Source organism: Salvelinus namaycush, chromosome 35 (genome assembly GCF_016432855.1).
Source record: "Salvelinus namaycush isolate Seneca chromosome 35, SaNama_1.0, whole genome shotgun sequence".
Classification (NCBI taxonomy): domain Eukaryota; kingdom Metazoa; phylum Chordata; class Actinopteri; order Salmoniformes; family Salmonidae; genus Salvelinus; species Salvelinus namaycush.
In genome coordinates, this window is record NC_052341.1 from 19,801,893 (window position 1) to 19,825,501 (window position 23,609).

A 23,609-nucleotide genomic window follows, 5' to 3' on the forward strand; every position below is an offset into this window, starting at 1 on the left:
TCACCATTGTCTCTTGAAGAGGGAGAAGGTTTGTTTATACAGCATGCTGGTCAAACACAGACCTCCAGCTGACCACTGACTGCACCTGTCTGGCCCTGTTATAGCAGGAAGAGGTTAATTTGTGTGTCATGGCTGGGCAGGCTGGCTCCATAGGGTGTGTGGCCAAGGAGGGCTAGCAGACAGACAGGTGGCTCCATAGGGTATAGCCCCTTTTACAGCCCTGGGTGGGGACAGAGGGTAACCCCTACCCCACAGCCCACACATACACACTGACCACAGTAAGCCCCAAACAGAGGGCTTTAAACAACACTTCACATAGACAAATCTAGAGATTTTTTTGGCATTTAAATGGCATAACACCATATTTCCAAACAAACTGTTATTTCTTGGAAGATAACTATATATTCTTGAATTAGCCTACATAGTCATTTAAAAAGCTATTCAATCACATTATTATTTGTGATTTATCTCAGTGTGGCAGTTATTCGTGTTATTTTCAGAATCATGGCTGAAAATGTAAGGGGAGGGAATTTGACCAACAGGGCGTGCATTCACACCCAGAAGGAAAGGGGTGTGTCTGTAATCTAGTGATGGGGGCCAGAGGACTTCGCACGAGCCAAGGGAGAGGAGCAGGGAGCAAGAGGGGACAAACTCCGTTTCTCTGAGCACTGTGCACTTTGGACAAGTTGACATTGACACAGTTAGGCCTACAAATATTTATTTAAACTAGAGTTATGTGTTATGAAGTGGATGATCAACCGTATTCATGGATTTTTTTAAAGTGCGTAATGGTACGACTTCATCAAGAAGGATGTTTTTATGGGTAACTTTATAAAGAAAGACCAGGCCTAATCTTTATTTTAAAACGCATTGAATTTATCTAATTTAAAAAGGCATGTTTTCTGCGTGTTACCCTCCAGCTCAGTATAGCGACTCATGGGATGTAGCAAATGGAGAGCTGTGTTCAACTTTGGACACCTGAAGGCGCAGTCCAAACTTTCCGTCTTCCTTACCATGATCATCATTTTCACTTACTTATTTTACTGTCTCTCTGGGTACTGTGAATCCTTACCTAGACCTGTATATGACCAACAGAAAACTTTTATCAACAAAATCTTAGGCCTAAATGATGGACTGAAGCAGCAAAAGCTCGACCCGCACAAGCACAGTTCTCCCGGCTCGGTTGTTCGCGAACTCCCCGGCTTTGACAGTGTTGACTCACTCTTGCAGGGCAATGATAACGAACTGCGACCGGATAACAACATCTCTATAGCCAATAACTTCGGTAGTAAAACTTTTCCTCAGGCAATCATCATCGGAGTAAAGAAAGGAGGCACGCGCGCGCTTCTGGAGTTTCTGCGCATTCACCCGGATGTCAGAGCTGTGGGCGCCGAACCCCACTTCTTCGACAGGTTCTATGATAACGGATTGGAATGGTACAGGTGAGTAAGGGTTGTTTTGAATTTTAATTAAATCTGTTTCTTCTTGTATGCTTTAATTTACAATAGCAGTGAAAACATATTGAATATGGCCCAAAAAATGGAAAGAGATATGATTTTCTATAATAAATAGCCTAATGTTTCACTTGAATCAGTCAATGCAGATTACCTGATACCCAGGTAAAATTATGTTATTGCACTGTGACATAGGCGCTTGGTAAATCACAAGTCATAATTTAGTAATAATTCATCCCAAAATATTGTGTGAAACTGCCTGTCATCACAGCCACCAAAAGAGAACAATGTCTGTGGATTTACTGTATATCAGGTGTATATTTTGGTGCCTTATTTTTGCCATTGATCAACTCTCCTGAACAGGCTCCTATCTTCCCCTGCTTACTTCAGTGTCACTTCATTAATATCCCCTAACGCCAAATAAGGATCCTCATTCAGAGCCCCTTGGTTCGACGGGGTATTCAGTCCCCTGCCAATAAAATGCTGTTTGTTGACGTGATGTGCTGCATTTCTAAGTGTCTATCCCTGTGTGTCCCTGGGGAGCCCTCACATGTCACCCATATCACCTGGTTAGGCAGAAGGCAGGAGAGCACATAAGGATGTGACACAGAGCCAAGAAGAGGGAGAAATCAATACAGTCTGTTCATGAATATTGCAGACGATGGGTACAAATGTAAACAGCGTCAATGGAGGGATGAAAGTCTCCAAGCATACACCTATTATTTTTTACTAAAGAAATCAGGATTACACAGAAAAATGCCTATAATGATGTACAGTACTCTTTCTAAGCATTGACAGTGTAACCTACGTCTTCTGCAAGTTACCTGACTGTACTGTCTTTCACTATAATTACTATATAATGAACAAAAATATAAAACGCAACATATAAAATGTTGGTCCCATGTTTCATGAGCTGAAATAAAAGATCGCAGAAATGTTCCATACGCACAAAAAGCTTATTTCTCTCATATTTTGTGCACAACTTTGTTTACATCCCTGTTAGTGAGCATTTCTCCTTTGCCAAGATAACCCATCCACCTGACAGGTGTGGCATATCAAGAAACTGATTAAACAGCATAATCATTACACAGGTGCACCTTGTGCTGGGGACAATAAAAGGCCACTATAAAATGTGCAGTTTTGTCACACAACACAATGCCACAGATATCTGAAGTTTTGAGAGAGTATGCAATTGTGATGTCCACCAGAGCTGTTGCCAGAGAATTGAATGTTAATTTCTCTGCCATAAGCCGCCTCCAACGTTGTTTTAGAGAATTTGGCAGTACCTCACAGCCGCAGACCACGTGCAATCACGCCAGACCAGGACGTCCACATCCTACTTCTTCACCTGCGTGATCGTCTGAGACCAGCCACCCAGATAATTGATGCAAGGTTTGCACAACCAAAGAGTTTTTGCACAAACTATCAGAAACCGTCTCAGGGAAGCTCATCTGCGTGCTCTTCGTCCTCACCTGGGTCTTGACCTGGTGAGAAGAAGCCGGAGAAGAAGGCAGACGTTTTACGTGCCCCCAACCGATTGTGTTTTTTTGTTCGTTTATTTGTGTTGTTTGTAACTCATTTTTTTACTTAGTTTGTACATAATGTTAGTTTGTACATAGTTTGTACATACCATCTCTTATGACTGAAAATAACTTCTGGACATCAGGACTGCGATTACTCACCACGGACTGGCAGAATCCTTTTTTTCCTTTAACGAGTCTGATGAGCCTGACGCGATTGATATACTGCTTTCTCGGGAACAGGCCAAGATCCCCATGATTTGCGAGAAGAGGAGGCAGAGAAAAATGGGTCGGCTGGCGGGCTGCCTTCTGAGAATTCGTAGGCGATCGAATAAACCCCCACTTCCTTCCATTCTGCTAGCAAACGTGCAATCTTTGGACAATAAAATAGATGACCTACGCGGAAGATTAAACTACAGTACCAACGGGACATTCAAAACTGTAATATCTAATGCTTGACACTATCAACATACAGCTGGCTGGTTATACACTGCACCGGCAGGATAGAACAGTGGCGTCTGGTAAGACAAGGGGCTGCAGACTATGCATTTTTGTAAACAACAGCTAGTGCACGATATCTAAGGAAGTCTCAAGCTATTGCTTGACTGATGTAGAGTATCTCATGACAAGCTGTTGACTACACTATCTACCTAGAGAGTTTTCATCTGTATTTTTCGTAGCTGTTTACATACCACCACAGTCAGAGGCTGGCACTAAGACAACATTGAATGAGCTGTATCATAAGCAAACAAGAAAACGTTCACCCAGAGGCGGCACTCCTAGTAGCCGGGGACTTACACACAGAGACACATACAATGCTCTCCCTCGCCCTCCATTTGGCAAATCTGACCATAATTATATCCTCCTGATTCCTGCTTACAAGCAAAAATTGAAGCAGGAAGCACCAGTGACTAGATCAATAAAAAAGTGGTTAGATGAAGCAGATGCTAAACTACAGGACTGTTTTGCCAGAACAGACTACAATATGTCCCGGGATTCCTCCGATGGCACTGAGGAGTACACCACATCAGTCACTGGCTTCATCAATAAGTGCATCGAGGATGTTGTCCCCACAGTGACTGTACGTAAATACCCCAACCAAACGCCATGATTACAGGCAACATCTGCACTGAGCTAAAGGCTAGAGCTGACGCTTTGAAGGAGCGGGACTCTAACCCGGAAGCTTATAAGAAATCCCACTATGCCCTCCGATGAACCATCAAACAGGCAAAGCATCAATACAGGACTAAGATCGAATCATACTACACTTGCTCTGACCCTTGTTGGATGTGGCAGGGCTTGCAAACCATTACAGACTACAAAGGGAAGCACAGCCGAGAGCTGCCCAGTGACACGAGCCTACCAGACGAGCTAAATAACTTCTATGCTCGCTTCGAGGCAAATAACACTAAAACATCCATGAGAGCACCAGCTGTTCCGGAAGACTGTGTAATCACGCTCTCCGCAGCCAGTAAGACAGTAAGACCTTTAAACAGGTCAACATTCACAAGGCCGCAGGGCCAGACGGATTACCAGGACGTGTACTACGAGCATGCGCTGACCAACTGGCATGTGTCTTCACTGACATTTTGAACCTCTCCCTGTCTGAGTCTGTAATAACAACATGTTTTATGCAGACCACCATAGTGCCAGTGCCCAAGAACACTAAGGTAACCTGCCTAAATGACTATCGACCCATAGCACTCACATCGTAGCCATGAAGTGCTTTGAAAGGATGGTCATGGCTCACATCAACACCATTATCCCAGAAACCTAGACCCACTCAAATTTGCATACTGCCCCAACTGATCCACAGATGATGCAATCTCTATTGCACTCCACACTGCCCTTTCCCACCTGGACAAAAGGAACACCTCTGTGAGAATGCTATTCATTGACTACAGCTCAGCGTTCAACACCATAGTGCCCTCAAAGCTCATCATTAAGCTAAGGACCCTGGGACTAAACACCTCCCTCTGCAACTGGATCCTGTACTTCCTGACGGGCCGCCCCCAGGTGGTAAGGGTAGGTAACAACACATCTGCCACGCTGATCCTCAACACAGGGGCCCCTCAGGGGTGCGTGCTCAGTCCCCTCCTGTACTCCCTGTTCACTCATGACTGCATGGCCAGGCACGACTCCAACACCATCATTAAGTTTGCAGATGACACAACAGTGGTAAGCCTGATCAATGATGAGACAGCCTATAGGGAGGAGGTCAGAGACCTGGCCGTGTGGTGCCAGGACAGCAACCTCTCCCTCAACGTGATCAAGACAAAGGAGATGATTGTGGACTACAGGACAAAGAGGACCGAGCACGCCCCCATTCTCATCGATGGGGATGCAGGGGAGCAGGTTGAGAGCTTCAAGTTCCTTGGTGTCCACATCACCAACAAACTGTCATGGTCCAAGCACACCAAGACAGTCATGAAGAGGGCACAACAAAACCTATTCCCCCTCAAGCCAGTGAATTATATGCGTTACAACTGGATGAGTCAACAGACGTGGCGAGCCTGGCACAGCTCATGGTATATATCCGTTACGTTTATGGGGGGTCAATTAAGGAAGACATCCTCTTATGCAAACCTCTGGAAACCAGGACAACATGAGAGGATATTTTTAAAGTACTGGTGGACAGCTTTGTGACATCAAATGGACTACGTGGTCAAGATGTGTTGGTAACTGTACTGATGGCGCAAAAGCCATGACAGGGAGACATAGTGGAGTGGTAATACGCTTGCAAACAGTTGCTCCCGACACCACTTGGATACACTGCAGCATCCACCGAGAGGCTCTTGCTGCCAAGGGAATGCTTGACAGCTTGAAAGACGTATTGGACACTTCAGTGAAAATGGTTAACTTTGTCAAAGCAAGGCCCCTGAACTCTTGGGTATTTTCTGCATTATGCAATGATATGGGCAGCGACCATGTAACACTTTTACAACATACAGAAGTGAGCTGGTTATCAAGTGGCAAAGAATTGACAATTCTTTTTAAAACTGAGAGACAAGCTTAAAGTTTTCTTAACTGACCATAATTTTCACTTGTCTGACCACTTGCATGATGATGAGTTTCTCACACGACTGGCCTATCTGGGTGATGTTTTTTCTCGCCTGAATGATCTGAATCCAGGATTACAGGGACTCTCAGCAGCTAAGAAGTTGGGGCTCTATTCTGTCTGCATTAACAAGGACAACACACAGGTCTTTCCATCATTGTATGATATTTTGTGTGCAAATGAACTCAAGCTTACAGACAACGTCAAATGTAATATAGCGAAGCACCTGAGTGAGCTGGGTGCGCAATTACGCAGGTACTTTCCTGAAACGGGTGACACAAACAACTGGATTTGTTATCCCTTTCATGCCCTGCCTCCAGTCCACTTACCGATATCTGAACAAGAGAGCCTCATCGAAATTGCTAGAGGGGGTACACACCTGGAGGTTGAATGTTTGACTATAAAAAGTTTGGGAACCACTGCTCTAGATCGACACGTACGACAGCGTGTTCTAGTTCCCGCCAATATCCAGCAACTTTGCACAGTCATTGAAGAGGAGTGGGACAACATTCCAGAGGCCACAGTCAACAGCCTGATCAACTCTATGCAAAGGAGATGTGTCGCGGTGCATTGTTTTTGGATCCACGCCTCTACCTTTTTTTTAAAGGTATCTGTGACCAACAGATGCATATCTGTATTCCCAGTCATGTGAAGTCCATAGATTAGGGTTTAATGAATTTATTTCAATTGACTGATTTCTTTATATGAACTTTAACTCAGTAAAATCTTGGAAATTGTTGCATTTTGTGTTTATATTTTTATTCAGTGTAGTTTGTGAGGCCAGGCAGATGATTAGGTAGTAGCCTACATTGTGGCACTACAACAGTTACTGGCTACAGCCTTTGATGGTGTTGGGAGACCAGTGACCTTCTAACACATCTTTTAACACCGTCACAATCCATGTAGTACTTTGTTGAAGCTGCACAGCAGCTCTCTAGTCTCTCTTCTGTCTCATAAGTGTGGTTTTAGTCTTTCCTAATCTGACGACAAGCATTGTCAACACTGTGTGGATTGGCCTGCTGTAATGACAGGTCAGGCATTAGCTCAGACAGCTCACGTTGTGGAGTACCAGCTTGTCAGTGTAGGGTGAAGTTGCCCCAAGCCAAGGCTCTGATCTAAAGTCAGTATTGGGTATTTTCCACTAATGGTAAAGGTTAGGATTTGGGGAGGGAAAGCTGATCCTAGATCTGTGCCTAAGGGTGTGATGGTTTATTGGTTCTTATCTAAGACGAAGTATGTAGTGCTGTGTTGGAGTAATGAGAATAGTGTCAAAGCACCCAAATCAGTCAGTCTAATCCCTTATCATTACCAGCTCCATCATTACCAGCTAAAAACCCATTGGATATACATTCATTACTGGACTGGAACCACTCCAGGCACCATTTAAGACAGCAGCATAAAGCATTTAGACTGGACTTGAAAGTATCACTTAAACATTATGTAATTTGACAGAGCTCTTAATTTCAAAGTGTATTATTACACTGCTGAGTTTGAAAATGAACACTGTCCTCTGTCTTCAGTTAGTAACCAAATAAAACACATGGACATGTTAAAAAGAAGCATTTGGCAAATTGTTTTAGAAGAAATGCTTATATGTGGAAAAAACTTGGCCTCTCGATGCATTTGGAAATGGTTATGTGGCTTTGTGGGAGAGGACATGTTTAAAGGGTTTAGCTCTTTCTACTCTTTCTGTGTGTGTGTGTGTGTGTGTGTGTGTGTGTTTCCATTGCATGTGTGCAAGTAGCCTAAGCGTTTGAGATCCAACCCAGTCAAGTGTCACATCTCCCTCTCCCCATTCTACTCTGCGATCCACCATTAAACCACACCTTTTCATGACAGCATGAATATCCATTATATATACTGTAGATGTCATTTCCAATATTGATGTGTTAAACTAGGGTTTCCTATTGATTGAGCTGTTGGTACCTTTACCAGGGCACTGCAGGGGAGGTTCCTTAACCGCTGAATATTCAATCTTGTTGACAAGGTGTCGTTGATCCTTCAACCACCGACATTTATACCCTACACATACTGTGAAGACTTTGAAACGTGTGGGGATTGAGGGTTCTTCAGAAGTATATTTCCTTGCATAATTCAGTTTATCATTGATCCCAGTATGCAGACAGGAATGTCCAGCTCTTATTTCTTGATTCTTCCACTGCTGAATTCCCAGGCACATTTTGAAGGTTTTGAAATAGTGTTAGAGACAGAGAGAGAGAGTTCTTTGGCCCAACGAAAAGGTTTTGGGAGGGCCTTTCATGGTCAAAGTGTCTCTGAAATAAATCAAATATATAGAATTGGACTGAACAAAGGAGACTTTGTTTCCCTGACAAGGTCCACTGGTCGGCTAGTCTGTGTCATTATTTCAGGCTATGGCGGTGTAAGGTCAAAGAGAGATCTACAATACATGCATGGCATGCTTTCAAGAAACCAAAGGAATGTCTTCAAGACTGATGTCAATATGCAAAATGAAATAGGGGAAATATAACTGAATAATCAAACATGATTTGATAAATTGGGTTGGGATGGGTATGGATTTTCAATCTGGAGAAAAACCTAAACGCCCAACTCAATATTTTGACAGCTCGTCATTGGACGACCTTTCACCTTCCATATGTTATGCCCTATCCAATCAGATGATAGTTAATGAAATAAAGGGACATGTATAGGAGATGTGAAAATGATAACAATATGAGTATTTAGTATTGGACAAATGGAAAAGTCCATTGGACTTCCTTTCCAACCCTCTTAGTGTGATAGAACAAGGGACTGACTATTCCAAATCAATGTCCTCAATAGCCAGATGCCTAACCTAATTAGGTCTATATACATGATTAGCTAACTGATCATTTGCTCAGTGAATAGAACTACATGGCAATGTATTAGTTCAAAGGGACTTAGTTCAAACGGTGTTCCCTATACAGTTTACCAATTACTGCTGCATTCGCACATACTGTATATTAATATTGTTGTGGAATTGTTAAGCTCAGTGTGACAAAAAGGTATGTTTATTTTTTAACTAGCAGATGTAGGCTACTTGGATGCTCATTTACTATAATAATGTAAGACTAACCCAGAGATGTTTTCACTAGCCTTTTCTACCTTCTTTCCCCTCATTATAAACTAATCCATTTTAAACAGATAGAGCAACAGAGCAATGACAGTATTGATCCAGTAGCCTGGATTCCTGTCAGTCCGCAGGTCTCTAACATGGCTCCCAGATTACAGTGACTGATTAGGGTTCATATTTGGTGGAGTGTAAAAAATGATCCCCCACTCCGTCCCTCCCGACCTCATCCTCCCATGTCCCTGTCACAGCAAGATGAATGTCACAGCTATAACAACCTCACATAGCACTACACCTCTTTGGAATCATAATACACACCCAGTCAGCGCTGAAAACCAGAGGGAAATGTCTTCTGTTTTCTGTAAAGCTGTGATTATAAATTTGTGGACTAATGACATTTTTGTTATCAGAGACTGTAGTAGGCCTAGTCATTGTAGCGACTGTAGAATAGTGATACAAGTGTGACAGTCGAAAAGGGCAGCTTTGTTTTTGCACCAACACCAGAGCTGCTCTGCTTAGTTACACAAGGGATGAATCCCTACACTTCAAACTGTCTAAACGTATGTTAACCAGGGCCCAGTTCCAATCAGAGTCTGCTTATTTGCCCTCGTCTATCAACAAGGGCAGTGGTTGGATTATAATTCATCCAGGAGCTGTCTGGCGCATAATATTACCCAGGACCCTTTAGGTTGACCCTCTACCCACATCACCCAGCATACCATCTTCTGTTTTAGCCTGTCTGGAGAGGCTGGTGAATCATTGACAGCTCAGTGTGTATTGTTGTCTCAGCCGTGGCCTCTGCCTTCTGCCCTGCCTGACCATCTCTGTTTAATGTCTGACTGACTGACCGACTGACCGTCTGGCGGGGTGGGTGAGAGGGTAAGGAGGGCAGAAGGGTGAGGGTGAAGTGGAGAGAGCGTGAGAACGTAGACTCGCTATAGGAATCATAGGAACACACCTTTCTTTGTTATAAAAACAAATTAGTTTCCTGGACAATAGTTATGTTTAATTGTGAGGAAATGTGACTGATTAAAATGAGAACTCTGTCTGAAGGAGAACTCTGTCCTTTTCAGTTCGGAATGTGAACATTATCTAGGAAGTTCAAAAAAAGAAATCTGAAAACCAAAGAAATGCTTTCTCATATGCCGACATCGCTCTCTCGCCCTCTCTGTTGTGCTGTGTGTTTTAGAGACTCTCTCTCTCTGTTGTGCTGTGTGTTTTAGAGACTCTCTCTCTCTGTTGTGCTGTGTGTTTTAGAGACTCTCTCTCTCTGTTGTGCTGTGTGTTTTAGAGACTCTCTCTCTCTCTCTGTTGTGCTGTGTGTTTTAGAGACTCTCTCTCTCTGTTGTGCTGTGTGTTTTATAGACTCTCTCTCTCTCTGTTGTGCTGTGTGTTTTAGAGACTCTCTCTCTCTGTTGTGCTGTGTGTTTTTAAGAGACTCTCGCTCTCTGTTGTGCTGTGTTTTTAAGAGACTCTCGCTCTCTGTTGTGCTGTGTGTTTTTAAGAGACTCTCGCTCTCTGTTGTGCTGTGTTTTTAAGAGACTCTCGCTCTCTGTTGTGCTGTGTGTTTTAGAGACTCTCTCTCTCTGTTGTGCTGTGTGTTTTAGAGACTCTCTCTCTCTGTTGTGCTGTGTGTTTTAGAGACTCTCTCTCTCTGTTGTGCTGTGTGTTTTAGAGACTCTCTCTCTGTTGTGCTGTGTGTTTTAGAGACTCTCTCTCTCTCTGTTGTGCTGTGTATTTTAGAGACTCTCACTCTCTCTCTGTTGTGCTGTGTGTTTTAGAGACTCTCTCTCTCTCTGTTGTGCTGTGTGTTTTAGAGACTCTCTCTCTCTCTGTTGTGCTGTGTGTTTTAGAGACTCTCTCTCTCTCTGTTGTGCTGTGTGTTTTAGAGACTCTCTCTCTCTCTGTTGTGCTGTGTGTTTTAGAGACTCTCTCTCTCTGTTGTGCTATGTGTTTTAGAGACTCTCTCTCTCTCTGTTGTGCTGTGTGTTTTAGAGACTCTCTCTCTCTCTGTTGTGCTGTGTGTTTTAGAGACTCTCTCTCTCTCTCTCTCTGTTGTGCTGTGTGTTTTAGAGACTCTCTCTCTCTCTCTGTTGTGCTGTGTGTTTTAGAGACTCTCTCTCTCTCTCTGTTGTGCTGTGTGTTTTAGAGACTCTCTCTCTCTCTCTGTTGTGCTGTGTGTTTTAGAGACTCTCTCTCTCTCTCTCTGTTGTGCTGTGTGTTTTAGAGACTCTCTCTCTCTCTGTTGTGCTGTGTATTTTAGAGACTCTCTCGCTCTCTCTGTTGTGCTGTGTGTTTTAGAGACTCTCTCTCTCTCTGTTGTGCTGTGTGTTTTAGAGACTCTCTCTCTCTCTCTCTCTGCTGTGCTGTGTGTTTTAGAGACTCTCTCTCTGTCGTGCTGTGTGTTTTAGAGACTCTCTCTCTCTCTCTGTTGTGCTGTGTGTTTTAGAGACTCTCTCTCTCTGTTGTGCTGTGTGTTTTAGAGACTCTCTCTCTTTCTCTGTTGTGCTGTGTGTTTTAGAGACTCTCTCTCTCTCTCTGTTGTGCTGTGTGTTTTAGAGACTCTCTCTCTCTCTCTGTTGTGCTGTGTGTTTTAGAGAGTCTCTCTCTCTCTCTCTGTTGTGCTGTGTGTTTTTGAGACTCTCTCTCTCTCTCTGTTGTGCTGTGTGTTTTAGAGACTCTCTCTCTCTCTCTGTTGTGCTGTGTGTTTTAGAGACTCTCTCTCTCTCTCTGTTGTGCTGTTTATTTTAGAGACACTCTTTCTCTTACACACAAAAACACACACACAATTTACTGGGTCAGGATTGGCCCCTTAATAATGACAAACACTATCTTTCCCAGCAGCTGCAAGCCCTGTGTTCTGCCAACTGTAATCCCATTCCTAAAACAAGTCAAGGATGGGCTACAACCACAAGGAGTGGGACATTTAACAATTTAGGAAGTGGCATTCACTGCAGTCCAGTATTGAGTCTTCTCATTGGTCTAGAGTTGGGTAGACGCCAGATGGCCAATGGTTGGAGTCCATTAGAGAGTTCTGAGGTGTACTTGGAATTTCAATTAATTTGGAAAAGGTAGGTAATTCATGGAAAAATGTGGGCGTTTTATTTTTCCCTCACCAACAGTGTTACGGTAGCAGACACTGGGGAAAGAGTAATGCAGCATGATGTATAGCAGTGGAGGCTGTTGGGGAGGACGGCTCATTATAATGGCAGGAACGGATAAAATGGAATGGCATCAAACACATGGTTTCCATGTATTTAATACCATTCCACCTATTCCGCTCCAGCCATTACACGAGCCCGTCCTCCCCAATTAAGGTGCCACCAACCTCCTGCTACCCACATCCGGCGCCGACAGAGATGGCCGCCTCGCTTCGCGTTCTTCGGAAACTATGCAGTATTTAGTTTTTTAGGTATTATTTCGAACACTGTTACCCCAGGAAATCTTAAGTCTTATTACATACAGCCGGGAGGAACTATTGGATATAAGAGCAACGTCAATTTACCAACATTATGACCAGGAATACGACTTTCCCGAAGCGGATCCTCTGTTTGGTCCACCACCCAGGACAATGGATTGGATCCCAGCAGGCGACCCAAAACAACGGCGCCGCAGAAGGGGCAGACGGAGCGGTCTTCTGGTCAGGCTCCGTAGACGGGCACATCGCCCACCGCTCCCGAGTATACTACAGTACTTGCCAATGTCCAGTCTCTTGACAACAAGGTAGACGAAATCCGAGCAAGGGTTGCCTTCCCGAGAGACATCAGAGATTGCAACATTCTCTGCTTCACGGAAACATGGCTCACTCGGGATACGTTATCAGAGGCAGTACAGCCACCTGGTTTCTTCACGCATCGCGTCGACAGAAACAAACATCTCTTTGGTAAGAAGTGCGGGGGTGTATGCCTTATGATTAACGAGTCGTGGTGTGATCATAACAACATACAGGAACTCAAGTCCTTTTGTTCACCTGACCTAGAATTCCTTACAATCAAATGCCGACCACATTATCTACCAAGAGAATTCTCTTCAATTATTATCACAGTCGTGTATATCCCCCCCAAGCAGACACCTCGACGGCCCTGAAAGAACTTCATTGGACTCTATGTAAACTGGAAACCACATATCCCAAGGCTGCATTTATTGTAGCTGGGGATTTTAACAAGGTTAATCTGAAAACAAGGCTCTCTAAATTTTATCAGCATATCGAATGCGCGACCCAGGCTGGCAAAATCCTGGATCATTGTTATTCTAACTTCATCGACACGTACAAAGCTCTCTCTCGCCCTCCTTTCGGCAAATCTGACCACGACTCCATTTTGTTGCTCCCAGCCTATAGACAGAAACTAAAACAGGAAACGCCCGTGCTCAGGTCTGTTCAACTCTGGTCCGACCAATCTGATTCCAAGCTTCAAGATTGCTTCGATCACGTGGACTGGGATATGTTCCGGATAGCATCGAACAACAACATTGATGTATACGCTGATTCGTTGAGCAAGTTTATTAGCAAGTGCATCGGTGATGTTGTACCCACGGCGACTATTAAAACCTTCCCCAACCAGAAACCATGGATTGATGGCAGCATTCGCGCAAAACTGAAAGCGCGAACCACTGCTTTTAATCAGGGCAAGGCGACCGGAAACATGACCGAATACAAACAGTGTAGCTATTCCCTCCGCAAGGCAATCAAACAAGCTAAGCGTCAGTATAGAGACAAAGTAGAGTCGCAATTCGACGGCTCAGACACGAGAGGTATGTGGCAGGGTCTACAGTCAATCACGGACTACAAAAAGAAAACCAGACCCGTCGCGGACCCCGATGTCTTGCCCCCAGACAAACTAAACAGCTTCTTTGCTCGCTTTGAGGACAATACAGTGCCACCGACACGGCCCGCTACCAAAACCTGCGGGCTCTCCTTCACCGCAGCCAACGTGAGTAAAAAATTAAACTTGTTAACCCTCGCAAGGCTGCTGGCCCAGACGGCATTCCTAGCCGCGTCCTCAGAGAATGCCCAGACCAGCTGGCTGGTGTGTTTATGGACATATTCAATCAATTCCTATCCCAGTCTTCTGTTCCCACATGCTTCAAGAGGGCCACTATTGTTCCTGTTCCAAAGAAAGCTAAGGTAACTGAGCTAAACGACTATCGCCCCATAGCACTCACTTCCGTCATTATGAAGTGCTTTGAGAGACTAGTCAAGGAACATATCACCTCCACCCTACCTGACACCCTAGACCCACTCCAATTTGCTTACCGCCCCAATAGGTCCACAGACGACGCAATCGCAATCACACTGCACACTGCCCTAACCCATCTGGACAAGAGGAATACCTGTGTATGTCACGCCCTGACCATAGTTTGCTTTGTATGTTTTATGTTTTGTTTGGTCAGGGTGTGATCTGAGTGGGCATTCTATGTTGTTTGTCTAGTTTTTCTGTTTCTGTGTTTGGCCTGATATGGTTCTCAATCAGAGGCAGGTGTTAGTCGTTGTCTCTGATTGGGATATATTTAGGTAGCCTGTTTTGTATTGGGGGTGGGTGGTTCTGTAACGATCTTCGTTGGGAGAAAGAGAGGAGGACCAAAGCGCAGCGTGGTAAGTGTTCATGATTAATATTTAATGGAACAAAACTGAACACTGAAATACAAAACAATAAAGTGAACAAACTAAAACCGAAACAGTTCCGTGTGGAACACACAGACATGGAAGACAACCACCCACGAAACCCAGGTGAAAAAAGGCTACCTAAGTATGATTCTCAATCAGAGACAACCAACGACACCTGCCTCTGATTGAGAATCATACCAGGCCAAACGAAAAAACCAACATAGAAAAACGAACATAGATAACCCACCCAACTCACGCCCTGACCATACTAAAACAAAGAAATAACAAAAGAACTACGGTCAGAAGGTGACAGTGTAAGAACGCTGTTCATCGACTACAGCTCAGCATTTAACACCATAGTACCCTCCAAACTCCTCATTAAGCTTGAGACCCTGGTTCTCAACCCCACCCTGTGCAATTGGGTCCTGGACTTTCTGACGGGATGCCCCCAGGTGGTGAGGGTAGGAAACATCTCCACTTCGCTGATCCTCAACACTGGGGCCCCACAAGGGTGTGTTCTCAGCCCTCTCCTGTACTCCTTGTTCACCTATGACTGCGTGGCCATGCACGCCTCCAACTCAATCATCAAGTTTACAGACGACACTACAGTGGTAGGCTTGATTACCAACAATGACTAGACGGCCTACAGGGAGGAGGTGAGGGCACTTGGAGTGTGGTGTCAGGAAAATAACCTCACTCTCAACGTCAACAAAACAAAGGAGATGATCGTGGACTTCAGGAAACAGCAGAGGGAGCACCCCCTTATCCACATCGACGGGACAGTAGTGGAGAAGATGGAAAGTTTTAAGTTCCTCAGCGTACACATCATGGACAAACTGAAATGATCCACACAGACAGCGTGGTGAAGAAGGCGCAACAGCAGCAGCGCCTCTTCAACCTCAGAAATTTGGCTTGTCACCAAAAACACTCACAAACTTTTACAGATGCACAATCGAGAGCATCCTGTCGGGCTGTATCACCGCCTGGTACGGCAACTGCTCCGCCCACAACCGTAAGGCTCTCCAGAGTGTGGTGCGGTCTGCACAACGCATCACCAGGGCAAACTACCTGCCCTCCAGGACACCTACACCACCCGATGTCACAGAAAGGCCAAAAATATCATCAAGGACAACAACCACCCAAGCCACTGCCTGTTCACCCCGCTATCATCCAGAAGGCGAGGTCAGTACAGGTGCATCAAAGCAGGGACCGAGAGACTGAAAAACAGCTTCTATCTCAAGAACATCAGACTGTTAAACAGCCATCACTAACATTGAGTGGCCGCTGCCAACATACTGACTCAAATCTCTAGCCACTTAATAATTAAAAATTGGATGTAGTAAATGTATCACTAGTCACTTTAAACAATGCCACTTTATATAATGTTTACATACCCTACATTACTCATCTCACATGTATATACTGTACTCTATACCATCTACTGCATCTTGCCTATGCCGTTCGGCCATCGTTCATCCATATATTTATATGTACATATTCTTATTCATTCCTTTACACTTGGATGTATAAGGTAGTTGTTGTGTAATTGTTAGATTACTTGTTAGATATTACTGCACGGTCGGAACTAGAAGCACAAGCATTTCGCTACACTCGCATTAACATCTGCTAACCATGTGTATGTGACCAATAAAATGTGATTGGATTTGATTTGATGTATAGTATTAGATGATAATGTTTAACTTTGGTTCAAAAGGGCTTTGGTTTTATGAAGTGCACAGAAAAACACACTTCAACCTGGCTCAGAGAATCATTAGAAGCCCTTGTGAAATATTCATTTAGAACAAGAAGCACAGTACTGTTTTAAAGGTGGGGGTTCTCTTAAAAACGGGGTTTCTGTAGTTCTTTGTAAAGAATGACTACAGTGCAGTGCGTGCTTTCACACTGAAACCCTGTAAGTAATTTAACCAATCTAATTATTACAGTAACTACACAATTTGGTGAGAGATCACTGGGGTCAGGCTGAGGGAGGAAGGAAGTGACCCTCCAGTTATCTGTCCATCTCTCTCTTCCTCCTCCTCTTGTCTGTTCATCTGTTCATCTCAGGGTGTGGGCCCCTGGCCCATGGTCACCCACTGATAAAGCCGCACAGCTAACAGCTAACCCACTGTGGGCCAGGCAGGAACACAGAGGAACACAGGCTGATTTTCCCATTCGATAAGACGGAGGGGTGCAATTACAGCAAGGAACGCACACTTTTTTCTGTCTTTCTCTCTCACACATACTCTCCCGTCTCTTGCTCTCTCACACTATTATCTCTCCAATTCTCTCTCTCCTTTTAATTCTGGAGTTGGAATGTCAGGCTTTATCCTGCAGTAGACAGTCTGGAGGCTTGAGCTGTTTCCCCCTTTCTCTCTCTATGTCTCTATGTCTCTATGTCTCTATCTATCTCTCTCTCTCTCTCTCTCTCTCTCTCTCTCTCTCTCTCTCTCTCTCGCTCTCTCTCTCTCTCTCTGTCTCTCTCTCTCTCTCTCTCTCTCTCTCTCTCTCTCTCTCTCTCTTTCTCTCTCTCTTTCTGTCTCTCTCTACACTGTCATTATCTCTCCCAAGGAAACTGTGAGACCGCTTCCCACTGACTCTTCTCAAAGTTGCCTGCTGTAATAATCTCTGTATTAACTGTCATGTTCACTTTTCCCCCTCGTAGACACATTCTTTAGGACTTTCTTTACCGACCTACCTCACTGATGTAGGCCTAAACCGCCTCAACAAATAGAACTCTCCCCACTCTCTGGCTGCTGTATTAAACCAGCGTGGGTGTGTAGGTCGACAGCCTTGGTGTGTACGTTACAACATTAGACTCTACTATGCTATGCTACTGTACTGCGCGCACACACACACACACACACACACACACACACACACACACACACACACACACACACACACACACACACACACACACACACACACACACACACACGCTTTATTGGTCTCTTTGTTGTTTCCTGCTGACTTTGACTTCTAATTACTCTTCACTAACTCCTGAGGCCTCCATTTTCTTCTCCCAGGAATGACAGATGTTGAAGATGCATGACGCCCCTACACACACACGCATGCTAATGCCCAGATGCTGCGTTTTACGAGTGAGCTCACCTACTTAGTACAAAAACGATCAAGTCAATATTTGTCAACATTAAAGTTTCCACAATTAGTGTGTAGCTTGTCTTTTCCCCTTGTTTTTGAGATGACATTGACACACACTCAGGTTGGTGTACTTAGTTCAGTCTCTACAATACGGTCATAAACAGTAGCCTATTAACCTGAGGTATTTTACAACAGGGCCTAATAGAGCTGAGGGCCACCCAGATGGTGAGTACAGCAGGTCTATGGAGATAAACACACATCTGTGGACCCTCTGACCTGCATTCTTGCTCCAGATGCTAACAGTGCTACCGCTAGGCTAAGGTGTGATCAAAACAAACAGCAGGTCACTTAGCTAGCCTCCGCTAACCTGGCTGCCGTTGGAAACCATACAGAGAGCAACAACATTTGATAAAGAACCACAACAGCAGTTGAATAGGTATACACTCTAGTATATGGTCTCACTTTAATACTGTGAGATAAGGCTGACTAGGTTAATGTGTGTCTCTCCCTCCCTCCCTCCCGCTTGGGTTTGTGTTGTAGCCAGAGAGTTATGTGATTACAGGTTTTGGGGCTCCCGGGTGGCGCGGTGGTCTAAGACACTGCATCTCAGTGCTAGAGGCGTCACTACAGACCCTGGTTCGATTCCAAGCTGTATCACAACCGGCTGTGTTTGGGAGTCCCATAGGGCGGCACACAATTGGCCCAGCGTCGTCCAGGGTCGGCCCGGGGTAGGCCATCATTGTAAATAAGAATTTGTTCTTAATTAACTGACTTACCTTGTTAAATAAAGGTTAAATAAATAAAAAAATTAAATAAAGAATGTAAACATGATGGCAATGAAAGCCGGGACAGTCCAGCATGGATGCCATTAGCTTGTTTGGTCAGAATTAAACATTCAGTTACTGTTGAGTACTCACTACACAAACAGCCTGGCACCTCCGTATGGCAGGCCAAAATAATTATTGTAAAACATTACATTTTTTACAAAAAGAAAGAGCAAAAGAAGTATCAAATTAAATAAGTATAATTCTTTAGTTGTAATGGGTTGTAGTGGTAGTCTCCTTTATATCTTGAAATGAACAGAGTTATGAAGTGATAGAATTATAGCACAATGCTGTCCTATGTAACTGATCAGCCACCGTGGGAGTCGTTCAGAACACAGGAAGACAGGAGAGAATGTGTAGAGATATGTCCCTCTAAAGCTGAATCCCAGTGGAGTTGTTGCTCTTGAAAGGAGGTTTTCTGTGTTACTCTTTGACCTCTTACATTGTAATATTAATATCAACATGCTATAGGCCTAGTTGGGGTGAAACGTTATCTACATGATTTTATTTTTCTTTTGCTTAACCTTTATTGAACCAGGAGATCCAATTGAGATAAATCCTCTCTAAAACCTAACACCTAACAGATTCCGTTACTGCTTCTACACCTGCATTGCTTGCTGTTTGGGGTTTTAGGCTGGGTTTCTGTACAGCACTTCGAGATATTAGCTGATGTACGAAGGGCTATATAAAATAAACTTGATTTGATTTAGTATGAGTGTTGTCTATATACCTGATCCTCATATCCACTCATACCCAGGCTGTAGTAAAAAAAAAGAGGTGGTCTGTTGTAAAAACATTAGCCATGTTTTCAGGATTAGCTTCATGGCACATTCGTGGTGGGGATGTCAGATTTGGATCAGAGAGGAGTATGTTCCCCACACAGCTCAGGCCAGAGCCCTGCATTTAGAGACCAGAGACCAACCACGTTGATGACAGCTTTTGGAATGCGTCTCAAATGGCACCCTATTCCTTATAGAGTGCACAAATTTTGTTCAGAGCCCTAGTGCACCATACTATAGTGAATAGGACGCCATTTGAGACCCACTCTCAGTCTCTACCACATGGCTATGCTACGGGGGGAACCATCCGTGGAAATTAAATGAGGGATTTTCTGAGGAGTTGGAACGTTCCTTCATGCTTGGATTTCTAAAACATAAACCCGCCGTGAGATTTGAATCCCCTCATTTTAAATGAAGGTGGTCCTTTTCTGAGGAGAGTTGGAAGGATTCCTGTTTTGTGTCCTTAGGATTCTAAAATGGAACTTCTGGGATTCCACTTTTGATAGTGTTCCAACATTAGGTTCCAACTGTTAAAGGACACATTTTTAAAGGTTAAATAATGGTTAAATAATAATTCTTTTTAACAATTTGGAGACTATTAGCTGTCTTTCATCTCTTTAGCTCATCATCAGATTCTTTACTGCTAACCTGGGTGCCAGTCTATTTCTCATTTGTTGGCTAAAGTAGAGTCAGACTGGTGCTGGTCTGTTGGGGAGTTTATTGCCGTGTCAGTGGTATACGATAGACAGTGCATGACATAGTATACAGTGCATTCGGAAAGTATTCAGACCCCTTGACTTTTTCCACATTTTGTTACATTACAGCCTTATTCTTAAATGGATAAAATTGTTTCCCCCTCATCAATCTACACACAATGCAACACAATGGCAAAGCAAAATCAAGTTTTTATAAATTTTTGCAAATGTATTAAAAATACAAAATATTCAGACCCTTTACTCAGTACTTTGTTGATTACAGCCTAGAGTCTTCTTGGCTACAAGCTTGGCACACCTATATTTGGGGAGTTTCTCCCATTCTTCTCTGCAGATCCTCTCAAGCTCTGTCAGGTTGGATGGGGAGCGTCGCTGCACAGCTATTTTCAGGTCTCTCCAGAGATGTTCTATCGTGTTCAAGTCCGGGCTCTGACTGGGCCATTCAATGACATTCAGTCTTGTCCTGAAGCCACTTCTGCATTGTCTTGGCTGTGTGCTTAGAGTCGTTGTCCTGTTGGAAGGTGAACCTTCACCCCAGTCTGAGGTCCTGAGCGCTCTAGAGCAGATTTTCATCAAGGATTTCTCTGTACTTTGCTCCGTTCATCTTTCCCTCAATGATGACTTTCCAAATCATGTCCAATCATGAATTTACCACAGGTGGACTCCAGTCAAGTTGTAGACACATCTCAAGGATGATCAATGGAAACAGGATTCACCTGAGCTCAATTTCGAGTCTCATAACAAAGGGTCTGAATACTTATGTAAATCATTCTAAAAACCTGTTTTCGCTTTGTCATTATGGGGTATTGTGTGTAGATTGATGAGGGATTTAAAAAAAACATAACGTAACAAAATGTGGAAAAAGTCAAGGGGTGTGAATACTTTCTGAAGGCACTGTATTTGTCCAGGCAGCCAGGGCTCAGCCCAGCTCTCAGCCCATCTCTCAACCCAGCTCTCAGCCCAGCTCTCAGCCCAGCTCTCAGCCCAGCTCTCAGAGCTGCTCTGACAGGCTTGTGAAGGAGGAGGAAGTCCTGTGGAAATGACTTTTCACTGGTTATTATGGTTTTGTGGTTTCCCTTAAGCACCCACTCATTGACTTCCTCTCCATCTGACATGCATTTCAGCGAGGCCAGCGTCTAATGTAGATGTTTATATTGATGTAATCACAGACCTAACCAACTAATTACAAAGCTAAATCAGAAGCCCTCAAGGCTGGGGAGCATCAAAGGGGACGGTTGGAACACTCCAATAACGCATGGAATATTAATATTCCATTAAATGTTGTAATATAAAACATGTGGAAGCAGATTTGGTCGTGTTTATGACACACAAACCAGGTTCCAAAGGTCTTAAAGTTTGTTGCATTCCCTGAAGCTTTTAGTGGATCAGTTTACCAAATGTTTGGGAAACACTAATCAAATCTTTCCTCTTCTCTCCTCTCCTCTCAGAAACTTGATGCCTCGGACGTTGGAAAGCCAGATCACCATGGAGAAGACACCAAGCTACTTCGTCACCAAGGAAGCTCCTCGGCGTCTCTTCGCCCTGAGTCGTCATACCAAGCTGATCGTGGTGGTCCGAGACCCCGTGACCCGGGCCGTGTCCGACTACACTCAGACGCTGTCCAAACAACCCGGTCTTCCGTCTTTCCAGAGCCTGACCTTCCGGAACTCCACCACGGGCCTCATCGACACCTCCTGGAGCGCCGTGCGCATCGGGATCTACGCCAAGCACCTGGAGAACTGGCTGCGCTACTTCCCCCTCTCAAAGTTCCTCTTCGTCAGCGGGGAGCGGCTGGTAACGGACCCGGCTGGGGAAATGGGCAGGGTGCAGGACTTCCTGGGGCTGAAAAGGGTGGTCACGGACAAACACTTCTACTTCAACCAGACCAAGGGTTTCCCCTGCCTGAAGAAGCCCGAGGGGAGCAGCAGGCCTCGCTGTCTGGGGAAGTCTAAGGGAAGGCCTCATCCACAGATCTCTCCAGAGGTGCTGCTCAGGCTCAGGGAGTTCTATAGGCCATTCAATATGAAGTTTTACCAAATGACAGGCCATGACTTTGGCTGGGACTGATGGAAATGGGACGGGATAGAGCATAGACATGTGTCTCACAGAGGATCTACAGGCCTTGTAATGGACACTTAACCTGAGGTTTTGCCAAATGACAGGTCCTCGTGACTTCGGCTGGGACTGATGGAAACAGACAGACTAGTATATTTTGGTTTTTAAAGAGAGGGTTTAAATCTCCTTGTATAAGCATATGTGATTTTCCTAGTATGATTGTTGTGTCACTACAATGTATTAAAAAATAAATATTCTGACAAAACTGCTCCACGAGCCTGCCAAATATTCATCCCAAATATGCTAATACTATTTCAATAAACTAGACTACAATAAGCCAAGTGCATTTCTAAAATAATTGTATTAATGACAGATCATTTTTACTGTTATCCCATTCTCATGTTTTAAAATGCAATTGCAAAGATGTTTAGGTGACATTTTTTTAACAATGCAGAAGAATACTGCTGGTATAAATGCTGGACTATGTTCTATTCTTTTCTTAACAAAATATATTACTGATTTACTCTGTGTGCTGTAAAATTGCTATTATTTATGTTGCAAGTGTTATGCTATTGAGAATTGTGGTATATGCTATATCTGTATCCCTTATCTTTCTTCATTGTTTGTTTCATACCGGACGCTATCATACACAGGACGCTATCATACCGAACTCATAAACTGTACCCCTCCTTGACTGTACATTTCTGGAAGCATAATTTATTAAAATGACAATGTTTGAGATGTTTTATCTACTACTTTTGTATTTGAAGATGCTGATATTACTAAAGCCTTTATTCTAAAATGGACATCCTTTTTTCATCATATAAATCAACATTTCAGTATGAAATGCCTTTCTATGAAATATCCACACCATATGATACACTGTTCAGTCCCACCAGACCACAGAGAGGGAAGGCAGATAGGGTGGTGTGTGGTGGTGTGTGGTGGTGGGGGTCATACGGCCCCGGAGCCTCCAGGGCAAAATTTGAAGTTAACGCAGAAAGGAAGCTTTCTGATGTGTAAGCAATCAATTGGCCGGGGTCATTGGAGACCTTTGGGATGGCAATCTTTGACCCCTGACACTCTGTTGACCTGTATGCCTCGCCTCCATAAACTGCTGACCACCCCAGTGCTACGGCGTTGGCCAGTGGAGTCGCCCAGGCCCAGCCATACTCCCTGGGTGCTTCCCAATATAGTACACTATATGGGCTCTGGGATGCCATTTGGGACGCAGATTTACTCCCTATTTTAGAGGATCCATTAATATTGCAAACTCAACCTCCGGGACCCGGGCTGAAGGGAGCTGAATCAATAACTGCCTGTTTAGTTTATAGACTATGGCATATGTGCTTATACGTACCATGTCCCCTTGTCACAGTGATTTAGGCCAGGGTCGGACACAGGATGCTATCACACATTTGTAAAGTATTAT

At 44.1% G+C, this 23,609-nt stretch overlaps 1 protein-coding gene across 1 annotated transcript; it reads left to right on the forward strand.

Annotated features, from left to right (window-relative positions):
* The first annotated feature begins 621 nt into the window (after positions 1-621).
* Positions 622-22,918, forward strand: LOC120029863 (heparan sulfate glucosamine 3-O-sulfotransferase 6-like). Its single transcript, XM_038975170.1, has 2 exons — positions 622-1,442; positions 21,571-22,918. Exons 1-2 carry the CDS (start codon positions 937-939, stop codon positions 22,187-22,189), a joined length of 1,125 nt encoding a protein of 374 aa, XP_038831098.1. The 5' UTR covers positions 622-936; the 3' UTR covers positions 22,190-22,918.
* Positions 22,919-23,609: the final 691 nt, after the last annotated feature.

Excerpts from the sequence above, each read along its gene's own strand:
- LOC120029863 (XM_038975170.1), top strand. The coding sequence starts at position 937 with ATGGGATGTAGCAAATGGAGAGCTGTGTTCAACTTTGGACACCTGAAG. Across the intron at positions 1,443-21,570 it reads AACGGATTGGAATGGTACAG|AAACTTGATGCCTCGGACGT; the intron begins GTGAGTAAGGGT and ends CTCTCCTCTCAG.